This window comes from Rhincodon typus, chromosome 18 (genome assembly GCF_021869965.1).
Source record: "Rhincodon typus isolate 14 chromosome 18, sRhiTyp1.1, whole genome shotgun sequence".
In the NCBI taxonomy this organism is placed as follows: Eukaryota; Metazoa; Chordata; class Chondrichthyes; order Orectolobiformes; family Rhincodontidae; genus Rhincodon; species Rhincodon typus.
In genome coordinates, this window is record NC_063349.1 from 4744006 (window position 1) to 4760619 (window position 16614).

General features: G+C 41.0%; 1 protein-coding gene across 3 annotated transcripts in view; it reads right to left on the reverse strand.

The window, feature by feature from the left end:
* Positions 1-242: 242 nt before the first annotated feature.
* Positions 243-16614, reverse strand: part of LOC109918254 (thromboxane-A synthase-like) — a 67004-nt gene continuing 50632 nt past the window's right edge. Inside the window, exons 4-7 of one of the 3 annotated variants that reach the window (XM_048607559.1) lie at positions 15400-15488; positions 12083-12220; positions 2710-2872; positions 243-684 (exon numbers count right to left, since the gene is read on the reverse strand). In XM_048607559.1, the coding sequence (XP_048463516.1) occupies positions 604-684; positions 2710-2872; positions 12083-12220; positions 15400-15488 (471 nt within the window). In that variant the 3' untranslated portion in view covers positions 243-603. Of the gene's footprint in view, positions 685-2709; positions 2873-4754; positions 4813-12082; positions 12221-15399; positions 15489-16614 lie in introns of those variants that run through there. The other 2 variants (XM_048607562.1, XM_048607561.1) reach the window with 2 other exon arrangements.

Here is a 16614-nt window from a genome sequence, read left to right on the forward strand (position 1 = left end):
TTTGAGTCATGGTGTCATAAAAACTTGACTCAGATGTTGGGTTGTAATGACCAGCTAAACTGATTCAATGTTATTGTTTGTGAAACCTTGCAATAAGTAAACTGTCTGCTATTTTTCTGACATTTCAATTGTGACTTCACTTCAAAAATAGTTTATTCACTCCCAAGTGTTTTGAATTGTTCTGAGGTTGTGAAAGATGCAGTAAGAAACAATATTAAAAATTCAAATGGTCTAAGGCAGGATACAGAGAAAACAGATTTATTTAAAGTCAGGTAATCACACTGAACATCCATGATTATTTTTAGTATTTTACAATATTTTCTTCAATCTGCTGTTTTTTCTATATTAGCCTTTAATCACTGGGATCCCACTAATAGGGGTGAGCATTATTTTATTAATCTAACCTAAATCAATTCAAACCGCATTAGTTGAAGATTATGCAAGTTACCACTTCATTATTAGGAGCTCTTAACATCTCCCATCCACATTCAGGCTCAGAACGTCTGTTAAAGTCTACCCTCACACAATGGTTAATCATTTCAAAGTTTTGATCATCTGTCAGATTCGTAGATTATGTTGAGACAATCAGGTGCACCCATGGGGTTAACATTTCCTTGGCACAATCTTAAGGATCACTCCCTCCTTCGGTCCAAGGGAGCCCAACGATTTTATGCGCAGTGGAACCTAAAAAGAAAAACACGTGATGAGTGATTGCAGGACCAGGGGACAGGGACTAAATAAGTCCAGTCCTGACCATCTCTGGCGGACCACATGAATCCCCCAGAATTAGATAGAACATAAGTAGATATAATAGAAACAAACAGGAAACTACCATTCATCCCATTGTACCCTCCACTGGCTCTTAAATCTTTAATACTTTCCTTTTCAAATATCCCCCATCTTTCACTCTCCTCCAATGGTAGAGAAACTATATTTTAGGTTTAAAAATGTTACACTAAGCACAGTTGTCTGCATTGTTTGTTTCAATGGGTGATCTGCTGGGCAGAATGTCAGCTTGTGACATTAAACCAAAAGTTTCTTCTTCCCTTTTCCAGTCTTTGCTGACTTAGCCAGGAACAGGGCAACAGTCTCACGTGAGATGGGCATCATGAGCAGCAAGCTAGAAAACAGCCTACAGCAAATGGAATGTCTTTTGAAGGGAGCCTTTTGCAAACATAAATGATCACTGAACACCTTAGCAGCAGGTGCAAATTCCAGTAAATCACAGCCAGGAACTGTCACTTGGATAAGAGTCAAAGGTTGTAACACAGATAAGCTATAAGGATATAAACTCAAAGAAAGTTCAAGGGGACTATTTATCACCCTCTTATTATTCATGAACATAGGTACAGATGCCATTTTGTGCCATTCAGTTGGTATCTCTCCCTAGCCATTAGCCTACCACATTGCCAAATGGTAGGCATGAATTAAAGCCAACTCACTTGAATTGGCAGGAGTCCATTCAGTGAGGTCATGAGGATGGCAGCCTCATAGTTGCCCGTGCCCGGGATCCCCAGAACCTTGCTCTGTTTCACTCATTTTCCAATTGAATCAGAGACAGAGAAATCAATGGGACTACAGAGGATTACTGATGCCACATTTATAGTTATTCTTTACATCTTCAAGGTAAATATCAATGCAAAAGGCATACATTTATTCACAGATAAAGATGCAACTGTTATAGAGTAGCATGGTGATTATGAATTATTCACCTTCCTATATCTACAGCAAACTATACGTTTAATCACAGGCTTGGTCATAATAGTGACCTCAGAACAGGCCTCCTCTGTCCCATCTACACATCCCCAACACGTCAAAGAACCTGATCTGTGATTCCACTCATCGACATCTCCCAGGATATTGTGGGATTTGTAACTCCCCTAGCAGCAGCTGACTGCCTTTTACTAACACAATACACCAAACTAGATTAAGTTGTTAATATTTTATGTAGGCAGGCAATTTGAAGTAAGATTTTTTCTCAGAAAGATGAAGCGACCATTAATAATTTATTCTAAGATGAAGATGTAAGATTTCCTATACCTGACTGTTATAGCAAATATTGAATGGAAGGAATTTACCTGTACTTTTATTTCAATTAGTTGGTCCCCATGTCCTCTCTTTAAGTGCTCTTTTCTGTAGTGTATAAAATCAGCTGCTGACATCCATTTCAGGTGCACAGTCTCATCATCATACACTCCTAAATTATATTCAGGGTGTAACTCCCTCTACTTGTTCTCCATCTCAACAAGGTGTTTCAGCCCAACTGCTCTGTTTATCTCTCTTAATGGAAGTTATTAACCTTCTTCAGTTGGTTAGAGGTCAGTTTCCAGCCTAGCACACCCAATGTAACTCTAATGTCTAAGACATTTCATCCAGTTCAAGGACACTAACTCATTACACCATATCAGGCATTGTCTGACCACACCAATCCCCCCGCCCTCCATGACACTGGGAAAAGGCCAGTGTGTACTGTATTGAAAGACAATTCCCCATAGCCAGTGAAAGGTCAATGTCTAAGCTTTGGAACCATCCAGTCTCTAAATCCTAAAGTTATTTCTCTCATAATCCTCATGTTGCATCCAACCATCCAAAAGCATGGCTTTCCCCTGATAAATCTGTGGCTCTCTGTGTAGACTTGGCACAGTCTCTCTTTACTACAGAATCAACAAGGCTCCATCGTATACTAGGACAGAGCTAAATGTTGTGTACCTGTGTTTCGGGGCAGGTCTGGAAACTATACTTCGACAGAATCCGCACTAGTACAATCTTGGCTTCCAATAGCGCCAGTCTCATCGCGATACAGCTTCTGGGTCCAGCGCCAAAAGGCAGGTATACAAAAGGATGGCGCTCTGCTTTCAGCTCTGGAGTGAATCTGATTAAAGAGATGAGATGAACTTAATCAGTGTAGAACAGAGGAGTATTACTGTGGTCTATATTCCGAACACAGAACAGATTAGAATTTAAACTTCACTTAATGAATGCTTATCATGGTTTTGCAAGATTCCTAAGGGACCTGAGTGCGACTGAGAAATTGTAGCAACAAAAATTCCTCTTTATGAACTACATGCTTGTTTAGAGTCATACAGCACGGAAACAGACCCTTTGGTCCAACTAGTCCAGCCTCTCCTTTTAACTCAAACCCTCCATTCCTGGCAACATCCTGGTAAATCTCTTCTGAATCCTCTCTAACTTAATAATATCCGTCCTATAATAGGGCAACCAGAACTGCACACAGTATTCCAAAACAGGCCTTAGTAACGTCTTGTACAACCTCAACATAACATTCCAACGCCTATACTCAAGGTCTGAGCAATGAAGACCAATTTGAGATAAAGTTCATTTATAGATAAGCTGATTTGAATAAGTGGAGTTCCACATGATCAGACCCCAAACCTGAATCTCTCCCGTGCTTACCAAAAATCATCAGAACAGTACCTAGATTATACGTTCAGGTTTCTGGAATTGGACTTGAACCCACAACTGTTGGGCTCAGAGGCAGGGGCACTGCGCATTAAGCCAGAGCTGATACTGAAAGCAGGGCAAATGTGAGGTACAAGGGAAAAAGTGACCCTTTTCGTCCTCTGTACCTCTACAATAATTTGCATGTACCGCACCCAAGTCTCCGGAAACGTGCAGGAAATTCAGATTATGTTGGGATTAAGAGAAGGTTACAATGTGTGGGTGAGTTCCACTTTATAGCTTTGGGGATATTTCTGAGATGGCTGGAGCGCTGAACAGTTCTCAAGGTAGCAGTGCACAGTAAGACGGTTTGAAGTGGGAGAATGGTAGAATGGAGCACAACCAAAGAGCAGGATTTCAGGAATTTTTGAAAGGCACAGAATACGGTGAAGCTATTTGGAACAGCCTGCCAAGAACAAGGAAGACAATAACTGAAAGACAAGGAACCCCCAGTGGGGGCAGAGTTATACACACATGGAGCTGACAGCAGCAGGAGAAAGGGAATTTTAGTCTTTACTACAACAACAAATCATATCTATAAAGTGCCTTGAGCATAACAAAATATCCCAAGGTTCTTCACAGCGACATTTCAAAGTAAACTTGGCATTGAACCACATATTTCTATTCATTCACAGGAAGTGAGCGTGATGGCTGTAAACAATTATTGGCCATTCCTATGTAACCTTGAGAAGGTGGTGCCAGGTTGCTGTCTTGATCCATTGTAGTCCTTGCGATGCACATACATTCACAATGCGGTTGAGAAGGAGTTCTAGATTTGACCCAACACTATTGAAAGAAAAGCAATATATTTCCAGGTCAGAATGATATGCAGCTTGGATGGGGAACTGCAGATGGTGGTGCTTCTACGTATCTGCTGTCCTTGTCCTTTTAGATGGTACAGGTCTTGGTCTTGGAAGGTGCTGTGTAAGGAGCAGTGTATCTTGTAGATTGCGTACAGAGCTACCACTGCACGTCAATGGAGGAGGAAGTGAATGTTGAAGGTGATAAATGGTGTGCCAATCAAGTAGGCTGCTTTATCCTGGATGGTGTTGAGTTGAGTGTCGTTGGAGATGCACTCACCCAAACAAGTAGAAAGTATCCCACCACACTGCTGACCCATGTTTTGCAGATAGTGGACAAGGTTTTAGAAGTCGGGGGTGAGCTGCTCACTGTAGAATTCCCTAGGATGTTGATAGTAGGCAATTCAACCACTGAATGTCAATAGGCAATGATTGGATTCTTTCTTGGAGGAAATGGTCATTTCTGGGCACTTGTGTGGCACCAATGATACTTACTATTTATCAGCAGAATGTTGTCAGGGTCCCGCTGGATTTGGACACAGAGTGCTTCAGTCTGAAGAGCAAACATTGAGAGGTGAAACAATGCTGCCTTTCTTCAACTTACAATTAATACTTCTTTAACTTAGTAAAGAACAAGTGTTGAATTTGGAAAGCTTTCCAGACAACTGGAAAGATATCAATGCTATTACCTGTGTATTGTTGGTAGAAAATGGAAATATGCTTCTAGACACAGTTGTGAAAGGGACACAGAGGGAGACTGATTGGCAATGAACCAGGAAAAAATTTTTTTAAAAATGACCAATGTTTGCAAAACACACAAATAATTTTAAAAACAAGTGCCAATAAATTCAAGAAGTCGTTTTTGCTGTTCCATCAACATAGTGTCACAAACTCTCAAATTCCAGCTCTACTGAAGTTGAAAACCCCCTTGCTCTGTTGCTGGACATCAACTTCCTCACGGCTTACTGCCAATTGTTTTGTCTTGCTCAACATTTTAGTAGGGTGCTATCTTGCTTAAACTGTAATAGTATGTTTACAATGTCTTCCTTTATTAAAATGCAAATAGGCCTGCAAGTTCATACAAGAGAAAGCTCTGCCATGTTTTGTAGTTAAAAATTGGAAGCATGCTGTGAAAGAGACACAGAATGAGACAAATTGTGAATATCTAGAACTTTGTGGTCAATTAATGCCAGTTGCTGTTGGCTTCACACAAATGACATCACGCCTTAGCCTTACTGTTACTTTTAAGAGCCCGCAAGCTTTGCATTTTAGTTGCTTATTAAATGCACCATAGAAAGCTAGGACTGGAACCTAAGTACTTGTGGTGTGACAGTAACGAAGCTGAACTAGTAATCCCCTAATCCCCAGGATAATTTTCCCAGGGGACCCAGGTGAATCCCACCATTGCAGATGGTGACGTTTAAATTTGATGAAAAATATGAAGTGTTAAAAGCTAGCCTAATGGCGGCTACATAACTACTGTTAATCCTTGTAAAAACCAATTCGGTTCACTAACGTCCTTCAGGGAAGGAAATCTGCCATCCTTTCCCAGTCTGACCTACATGTGACTCCAGGCCCACAGGGACTGACTTTAAACTATTCCCCTGAATAGCAATTGCTCGCCTAGCTAATAGTGACCACATCTCATGAACCAATTAGGATCTACCTTTCTGGCCCAGAAACTGAACAATTTAAAATGTGGAGTCTCATTTATGTATCAAGTAAACTACTCTTTGCAATTCTAAAAATGTCAAATTTTAAATTGTTTCTAACCCTCTATCTTTCCTTTGTGCTCATTCTTTTTAGCTGTGTACCTGATTTGAAGCTAATGCACCATCCTTCAACATTATTCTGCAGTTTCTCTCTCAACACTTGAACCTCTTTGGTTACGGAGATGCACAGTTATATTACAAGGTATCTGATGGCCTGGTGCTATTATCAGCTTGTGAATATTTATGCCGACAAGGAAAGAATTCTAACCAACAAGGTATGCTTTGAGATGCACTTCAGCAAGATCCTGCCCACTGCATCTCAGATTAAAAAAAAGGCTCAGGGAACTACCTATTTCATTTGTTCTTGGCCAACACAGCCATTTTTGGATCATTTTTGGCCCTATGCCCATTGCAAATAAGTAAAAACATGCATCAATGGCAAGAGAATTACAGTGTGGAGGTCCCTCCATTTTCATTTTAAAACAACACAGACATTGAAGAATGACAGGAGAGATAAAAGGGGAAGAATAGATGTTGTGAAAGAGCTGGACAGATGAAGAGCATATCTTTCCCCAGAGGATGCATGATGAGACCACATCACTGCATTAACATTGAGCAAGGAATACAATTACTCCCTGTAGACTGCTCAATTGATATTCATGCTTGTTTTCCTAAAGCAAAACATTTGTCTCTATTTTAACCATTTATTATTTCTTTGTTGTAAACAGGTATAAAAACAGAGGCTTTAACCATTTATGTACTAATGGAATAAGCAAGCTATTTCCTAACATTGAAAGCTTCTTGGTTACTGACTATAAAGTAACCAGCAATAATTTTCTATATTATTTTAGTTCAATCTTTCCTGTTCCTAATTTGAAGACTCTGGAATTTTACGAGGTCAGGGTAGTGGGTACCAGTACCCTTCCAAATGAGGAATGTTCAACTATGTGCCTATCTGGCTGCTACCTGGCTATTCAAATGTGGACCGGATCACAATGTGGTCTTTATTGTATAAAGTTAGAGGAGGGTGGGCCCTTCTGGCACAGTGATAGAGTTCCTACCTCTGGGGCAGGAGGCCCAGGTTGAAGTCCCACCTTCTTCAAGGGGGTATAATAACATCTCTGAACAGGTTGACTTGAAAATATCCATAAGCTCTTGGTCCATAAAGGGTTAATGTTGAAGAGTGCATTAAGGTGAAGAAAGATACCACATTCTGGGATCTTGAAGGGGACAGATCTGTTATCCTAGATTTCCCAATATTCTCAGTAACACCGGGCATGACTTTCTCCTTTCTGAGAAGGTGAGAATCATGAGCAAGCTGATTTAATTGTTCCAGTGATCAAACATCAGATCCTCAAATCTCTCTGGATTAAATCTAATTTAACTAATTCAAAATTCTACCATCAGGAGTCAACAAGTTTATTTCTATGCGTTTGCATCTCATTAACAGCCCAACATTGTATTAAGATCACACAACCAATCCTTCCTGTCTACAATTGAGAAATGTGGCAGCGATGGTAGATGGTAAAACAGAGTGGCTGCCTGGTGATGTGCCTTGACAGCGTCCACTGCAGTCAGTGTCCACTGAGCTCCTCATCACATGGAACCACTTCTCTGTGTCTCCACGGTCAATGGACACTCATCCTGGACCCTTCACCCACACAATCCGACATCAGGAAAGCACCAGCATCACATCATCATCACACTTGCTCTCAGGCTAATGACATTCAACATTTTAGGGCTTCAAGCATCCATTTCAGAGTTAAGAGACAGCGAGGCATCTTATATTTATAGTAACACAGAAACATTGAAAATAGGAGCAGGAGGAGGTCATTCGGCCCTTCGATCATGGCTGATCGTCCAACTCAACAGCCTAACCCTGCTTTCTCCCCATAACTCTTGATCCCGTTCACCCAAGTGCTATATCCAGCTGCCTCTTGAATACATTCAATGTTTTGGCATCAACTACTTCCTGTGGTAATGAATTCCACAGGCTCACCACTCTTTGGGTGTAGAAATGTCTCCTCATCTCCGTCCTAAATGGTCTACCCCGAATCCTCACAATGTGACCCCTGGTTCCAGACACACCCACCATTGAGAACATCCTCCCTGCATTTACCCTGTGCAGTCCTGTTAGAATTTTGTAAGTTTCTGTGAGATACCCCCTCATTCGTCTGAAATCCTGTGAAAACAAACCCAACCTAGTCAATCTCTCCTCACACATCAGTCCCGCCATCCCTGGAATCAGTCTGGTAAACCTTCGCTGGACTTCCTCGAGAGCAAGAACACCCTTCCTCAGAAAAGGAGACCAAAACTGCACTCAATATTCTACGTGTGGCCTCACCAAGGCCCTGTATAACTGCAACAACACATCCCTGCTCCTGTACTCGAAACCTCTCGCAATGAAGAGTAGTAAAGCCTTCTTTACTGCCTGCTGCACCTGCTTGCTTACCTTCAGCAACTGGTGCACAAGGACACCCAGGAGCCACTGCACACTCCCCTCTCCCAATTTACAGCCATTCAGTTAGTAATCTGCCGCCTTGTTTTTACTTCTGAAGTGAATAACCTCATACTTATCCAAATTTTACTGCATCTGCCATTGATTTGACCACTCACAACCTGTTGAGATCATGCTATAGGATTTTCAGTACTAACATGAAACCAACCTGCTTTTTTAGCGCAGAGAGGCAGGCAGCGTGGAAACAGATGGTCCAACCAGTCTATGCTGACCATGTTCCCAAATAAACTAGTCCCACCTTCCTGTGCTGGTCCGATAACCTTCCAAACCTTTCCTATTCATATACTTATCCAAATTTTGTGGGTCAAAGGCACAGCCTACAAGTCACTCATGCAAAAAGAAAGCTGGCACTTTGTTTCATGGGTTCAAAACACAACAAGTTCACAAAACAGAAGAGACCACAGGAAAAGTGGGAGATGTAAGTTACTTTATTTTCCATAGAGGTGGAGCTGATAGTATTCTTTTGAGGCGTTGCAAGGGACAGTGCAGTAATTGTGACTTCACTGATTAAGCAACAGTACTCATCTTCCTTCAGTTGTCACTTCATCTGCAAGTCAGTAATCATCAAATAATGCACATAACAAATTACAGGTCCAAGTAATCATAAGTATTCCACTGTGCACACAAATTACTACCTTGTGATATAAGCTCACCAAATCTTATCGTAACAAGGAATTTAAAAAGCTGAATCTGATGTTCTTAGTTGGGTACAATAATCTACATTAAGTACTAGAGGATAATGCAAAGCAGTTGCCATACAGAAAAAGTAATTCTGCGAGGGCCTGGGCTAAGTCATGAAAGGGAGATTTAAGGCAGAAGATGCTTCTTCTAACAAAGATATTTTCATTGTCCACAGTGCTTTTAGGGAGGTTGCATACTTCAGAGGTTCTTATTGAGGAATACCTTCTTTGAGAAGCCACACTGTGTGAGTGCATAACATTTCATTTGATGGTTTCAGGAATCCTTCAATAACACTTTCATCACGAATCATCTTCTGACATGTCCCAACCTGTGCCTGCCCTTCCTGTGGCCTTGCTCCTACTATGAAGGAAGCACAGAAGGAAACAGCAGAGACTACAGCTTTAGCAATGTCAGCAAGACCAGGCAGCAGTGGCAGCTATGTAGCCTTTAGAGGGAGAAGCAGCAGATGAAGATCCACCAAGGAGGTACAGAGGAACGGTGAGAACCAGGGTTTATAGGTTTCTCTACAGTTATCTGCATTTTTGGGAACGGCAATACCACAGAAGATTAAGGATGTCCCACTGTATTATCTCAGCTGAACTGATGCTCACAAAGACTAAGCGGCAATCCCATCCTGCTTGCTGTCAAGGTCACAGGTAGCCTTTCTTTTTATGCTAGCAGTTTTCTTTGAGGGGGCAGTTGGGGATGTGTGTGACATCTCCAAATCCTTGACCCAATAATACATCCAGGATGTTACTGATGCCATTTTCACCAGGGCATACCTCTTCATTACCTATTATCTCAATGAAGAGAGTCAAACAGCTATCACATTAGGATTCTCCACTATTGCTCACTTACCCCAAGTGCGGCATGCAAACAGCCGTATCCATGTTGCTTTGTGAGCACTCTCTCTCCAACCAGTGCAATTTATCAACACAAAAGATCCCATTCCCTGAATGTTCAAATAATTTGTGGTTATTGAGGCCATGTTTCAGATATTATCTCGTAAAACCTAGCAGGACGTCTAAGCTGAATGGAGCCAGGGGAAGATTATATGTTGATTGAGGATAATTGGATGAAAACTTGACTGGACGTATATATTCTGCATATATGGGAAACAAGTAATTAGTGTTGTTGGAATTGATGGTGCGTAAGTTGGAATAAAACACTGATCAGAAAAGCATATGTTGAGCTCTGTCTAGCTGACATTAAACTCTGATTTGTACCAGTTATCCTTGGAGGTGCCATGACCTGTACTTACTGGGGCACTTGCAGATATCTGCCTCTTTCCAAGGTCCTTGATCTAGACAGGGATGGCTGGTAGGACATAAGGTCTGTAAACCTGACCCATGACAGCTGTAAGGTGGATGCAGTACTAAGGTACGATGCGGTTCACATTTTCACCATGACCATTGAGACTCCTGAAGGTGAGATTTCAACGTCAGGACCACTGTCCTGGGGTTTGGCAGTACAGATCAGAGAGCTGTCCAACATCACTGGGGTTTGCTGTGGTCTGCACAATTTCAGCCACAAAGAGCTTCGGTGGTGAGGGGGGAATGTCCTGGATGCAGATGAAATGAAGGAGTACCCAATCCTCGGGTGAGATGAGACAGAGGATCAGGAGGTTAATTAGGACAGTTCTCTATAACAGGAAGAATGAGCAACATTTCAAAAGCCCAAGAAGCCAGAGACAACCTTATTGCCAGCTAATTCCGGAATGCCCAAGCTGGGTTCAGATTGTTCGTTCAACAAAGTTGCTCACTTGCCAGGCAGCCCCTGGTTGGTGTCAAGGAGATGTCTAACATGTTGGTTTACAGTTCTTCAATTTTTGGCTCGCAAATTAAATATTACACTACCTGTGTCGATGTGTGAATGATATGTTCATTTGACCCAATGTTTTAAAGTAGTTACATATAATTTGTCCTATACCACCGTCACATAAAAAGCAGCACTAAGATAGTTGGGCAGAGCACAGGAGATCTGGTTTAACCTGGAAATGTGAGAGGTAATGCACTTGTGGGATAGGGTGAGCTAACAAGGCATTACAATATGAATGGTAGGATGTGGGAAGTACTGAAGATCAGAGGGACCCTGGTGTGCACATGAAGTAGCAGGGCAGGTAGATAGGTGGTTAAGAAGATTTATAGAACCCTTGTCTTTATTAGCCAAGGTACAGATAGAAGAACAAGGAGGTTATGCTGGAACAGTATAAAATGCTGGTTAGGCCACAACTGGAATTCCATTTAGTAATTATAGGAAGGATGCCTTCCCTATTATCTGCTGGATCTGTATGTTAGCTTTTTGTGATTTATGCATGAGGGCTCCCAAATCTTTCAGTGTTATTGCTTCCTGCAGTCTTTCTCCATTTAAGAGCACAACCTCATAATTTTCCACGTTACATTTCATTTGTCAAGTTTTTTGCTCACTTGCTTAATCCCTCTATATGGCTCACTAGACTCTTTGTGTTATCCCCACCACTGGCCTTCCCACCTATTTTTGCAGCATCTTAGTATGGGTACCAGCAATCACAGCTGGTTGGCTGGGAAGCTTCAGCGAAGAAACTAATAGAATGGCAGTAATAGAGATGAAAATCCTTTTCGGTTCAATACATCTTGAGATATACATTTTGTTCTCCCTCGGACAATGAACAAATGATGAAAGTGGGTGGCATATATGGTTTATCTGCACAGCTTAACTTTCCACGCATTTACTTTCTCTTGTTGCTGGTTCAGTGTAGGTCAATTTTCAGTGCGGAAAATGCTGATAATCCTGTTAATTTCTTTGACCAAGTGTTTAGTCACCTGCTTTAATAATTTCTTTCTTGTTCAGAATTAATGTCGGTCAATAAAACTCCTGTGAAGCATCACACATTGCCTTACAGCATTACAGGTACTACACTGGTTGCTACCCACCTCTCTGGTTTAAATTTCTCTGGTTCTGACCAGTATTTGGGGTCATAGTGGAGGACACCGACTGGAACTTCGACAGTTATCCCCGCAGGAATAAACTGCCCATTCACCAAACAGTCTTTTTCACACACGCGACTAAACCTGCAGCAGAGCAAAACAAGTGTTGGTTACTTTAACTCTGGTCTTTACAGTTAGTAACCATATACACAAACAGTCAGTCCTCTCTTTCCCTGAAGGCACTGTTATCTAGTATGGGTACATGAGCACCATATGTCCTTCGCAGACACATTCTACAGAGGTTGTTTTGTTTTTTTCTTATTCATTTTGTGGGATATGGGTATCACTGGCTGACCAGCATTTATTGCCCGTCCCTAGATGCCCTTGAGGAGGTGGTGTGGTGAGCTGCCTTCTTGAACTGCTGTATTCCACCTGCTGTGCGTTGACTCACAAATGCCATTAGGGAGAGAATTTCAGGATTTTGACCCAATGACACCGAAGGAACAGCAATATACTTCCGCGTCAGGACGGTGAGTGGCTCGGAGGGGAACTTGAAGGTGGTGGTGTTCACATATATCTGCTGCCCTTGTCCTTCTAGATGGAAGTGGTCGTGGGTTTGGAAGGTGCAGTCTGAGGATCTTTGGTGAATTTCTGCAGTGCATCTTGTAGACAGTACACACTGCTGCTACTGAGCATCAGTGTTGGAGAGAGTGGATGTTTGTGAATATAGTGCCAATCAAGTGGGCTGCTTTGTCATGGATGGTGTCAAACTTCTTGAGTGTTGCTGCAGCTGCATCCATCCAAGGAAGTTACTCGATCACAACCAGGAGTGGAAAACCTTGCTTTGTGCTTCCCCCCATTCCCACTTCCTTATGGCAAAAGGCTCTGATATCAGCTCAGCTGAGCTCAGCACAGGTCAAAAATCAATGATGACAGTAAGGACTGCAGATGCTAGAAGCATGAGTCAATAAACGTGGAACTGGAAAAGCGCAGCGGGTCAGACAGTATCTGAGGAGCAGGGAAGTCAACATTTTAAGCCAAAACCTGACGAAGGATTTCGGCCCAAAACATTGACTTCCCTCCTCCTCGGAAATTGTCTGACCTGCTGTGCTTTTCCAGCTCCACATTCATTGTCAAATGTCAATCTTGGCCCTCCTGGTTGGCAAGACAATATCAGTGGAGTAATTCTATACTACATTGCTTGGCACTACAGGGCGACTGCAAACCAAGCTTTCAATTTCTAATAGTACTTTATGAAAGGCTTCAATAGATAAAAAGATGAGGGAAGCTCAGGTTATTCTCCTTAGAGCAGAGAAGATTAACAAAAGATTTAATAGAAATATTCAAACTTACAGTGAGTTTTTATAAGGAAAAACTCTGCCCACTGGCAGGAGGGCTGCTAACAAGAGGATACAGAGCAACATAGTTGGTGAAAGAACCACAGGAGGTAATATTTTTATTTTTGTACAGTTTATGAAGGAGAATATACTTCCTGATAGGTGGTAGGAAAGAGTTCAACAATAACTTTCAAAAGGAAACTGGATACCTGTATACCTGAGGGAATAATGTCTGCAGAGATAGAGTCAGAGGAGAATAGAATTAATTGCATTGCTCTTTCAAAGCACAGAACTTTTTTTTCTGATTTAAAGACTAGTGATTGTCTATTATAGAGTCCACTATTTGTTTTTGTTGAGATTCTCATTACGTTTAATTTTCATCAATTTTGGTTTGGAACTGTGAGTTGTAGTTGAGAGTTGAGCTTTGAACAGCAGCTTATTTTGAGAATAGGGAGAGAACAAATGATGGACATTTGTGGTTGGGCACTGGTCTGGAAAGATAATGTAGGTTGAGCAGTATTTAACCCTATATATGAACCAGCTAAAGATCTTATGCTGAGGGACTGGCAGCTAGTTGGATGCTGAATTGGTCAGTTAGTAGAGGATATGTGCAGGCCACAGGGAATGTTGAAAAAGACAGAGAAACCAAAGTTTTGACTGGGTTTTTGGGCAGAAGATAGAGTGCTGCTTTGGAAGCTGCAGCACTGAGTTGATTGGTTTTGCTCTCACTAGTTATTCTCCAGTTATCAACTTCTTGGAAGTCCAGAGAAAAGAACTCCAGTCTATAAGAAATCAGAAAAAGTCTCCAGAGTTCTGCGGCGCTAGAATCATAGAATCCCTGCAGTGTGGAAGCAGGCCATTCAGCCCATCAAGTCCATACCGCCTTTCCGAAGAGCATCCTGCCCAGACCTACCCCTCCATCCTATCCCTACAATCCCATTGCTAATCCACCTAGCCCACATATCCCTGGACCCCATTGGGCATTTAGAATGGCCAATCCACCTAACCTGCATATCTTTGAACTGTGGGAGGAAACCAGAGCACCCAGAGGTAACTTGCACAGATGTGGGGACAATGTGCAAACCCTACACAGTCAGTCACCCGAAGGTGGAATCGAACCTGGGTCCCTGGCGATGTGAGGTAGCAATGCTAATCATTGAGCCACTATGCCTCCCCTAAAACTGTTTGCATTAACTAGTGACTTCAGAATTCAAGCAAGATACAATCCTACCTGCCTTTAATACAACCTGTCAGATTTCAAGAAGGCTTGGTATTCATCGTTGAAATGGTTATCAAATTTAAATTCTTCAATTTTTAAAATATTTATCCTTTAACTGTGTTCGTCTGTCTGTTGGTGTGTGAATTGATCGAAGAAGATTAGGCTTAGATTGTAGGTATTAATTAGATTGCCTTATAGTTTTTCTGTGTTCTGCTAATTTTTGTTTAAGTTATAAACATGTCCAATATCAGTTATTTGTAAAGTCTGGTTAGGAACAGTTCTGACGGTTATCAAATATTTTAATTTCACTGTATTGAGAATCAAGTGTTAGCGAGTCTGATTTGGTCTGGTGTCAAAACACTTTATATTCAAAGGAAAATGAAGCTTGGACAGGCTTGGGCCAGCTGTGATGCCTAGGAAGGAAGCAATATAAAAGCTGTCAGCAGAACAGCTAAAAGGTAAACTCCCAATCCACAGTTTGCCGAGCATTAAGAAAGGTCAACAGCACAGTGTGATGCCTACATCTGTAACAATTCCTTAAGACTGAAGTTTATTTTATTATATACCATGGACATATTATTGATATGCTTGATTCAGCCAATCACTACCTGAAAAAGTTACTGTGAAATCCTGCATCTACAAAACCCTGTGGAAATGTATGTAATATAGAATAAAATATTGTTTGTTTTATAACAATACTTTTTAAAGTTTTTTTTAACCTGATTCTCACTATAATCTCTGAAAGCTTCTTGAACATTTCTTTTTACCTGACTCCAGGTGGGTACATGCGTAGAGACTCTGAGATCACCATGTCCAAGTAGGTTAAGTTCTGCACATTGTTATAATCGGGAATGATCTGAAAGAGTACAATGCTGAAATTATTGTCAGCAACACTTTATATGTTGAATCTTTAACAAACAACAAATTCCAGATCTAGATAAGATTTTCTCTGGAGTTGAGGTCTCCCATATCCACTGCAATGAATTCACCTCTGTTCACAGTGAGTTCATTTTGTTAAGTTCTTTCTAGCACAGAAAGTAACAATGTTTACTGAGAAGGCAACATTTATGCCAGCAGTTCTCTGAGAAAAGGTGGCGTTGAATTTAAGATGAAAGTTCTTGCCTGCTGTGTCCACCTTCCATTCTCTACTGTTCCGTACCAAGTGTCACATTATTCTAAAGACATGATATTTGATCATTCCTCAGCCCTATGTCCAGGGATTGGCCAGGGATTGATCTACCAATCATAGTCCCCATCCTTACACCACAAATGGTTCAAAGGCAAACACATTCAGAAGGAATTCCAAGGATTTTTGCAGATATCAAACAAATGAGGCATTTCTAATATATAATATATAATGAAATGTAAGAATCACCTTCATGGATCGATATTCTAACTGGTTTCAATTCATTCCTTCAAATTTGATCTCATGTGAACCAAATTTAATTTGAAAACAACTGCTGAATATAAATTACCCCAACCTCCTCTGTTAAATCATTAAAAATCTTTAACCTCTGATGATTTATTGGAGCAAAACTCTAGTCTTCCTTTATGGCCTGGTTGTAAGACCATTTACCTGGTAACAGAATGATATAAGGTATTGTGTCTTATATAGATTTCAATATCATGTATTTTAGAGTTTGCATTTTGAACTAGTGGCATGTGAATTTTGGTCTACGTCTATGAAGGGGTTTGCTGAATAACTACTTTTCCTTTGTCAAGGTCATAAATTTAAAAAAGTGTGAGATAATCTATAGAGACAAATGAGAATTTCTTTACATTGAGGAGTTTTTATTAACGAGCAAAGTAAACAGCGTAGTGTAACAGATTTCTGTTACAAGGGTATGGAATGGTATTTCTTTTGGCTTAGAGGAAACACCTATAGTTTGAAGAAAACTTCTCAGTTTCAGTTTCTCATGAAAAACAGATAGTTTAGAACGATTAAGAAATTTTTTTTGGTATAAAGAGTTTAGTTTGAAAGT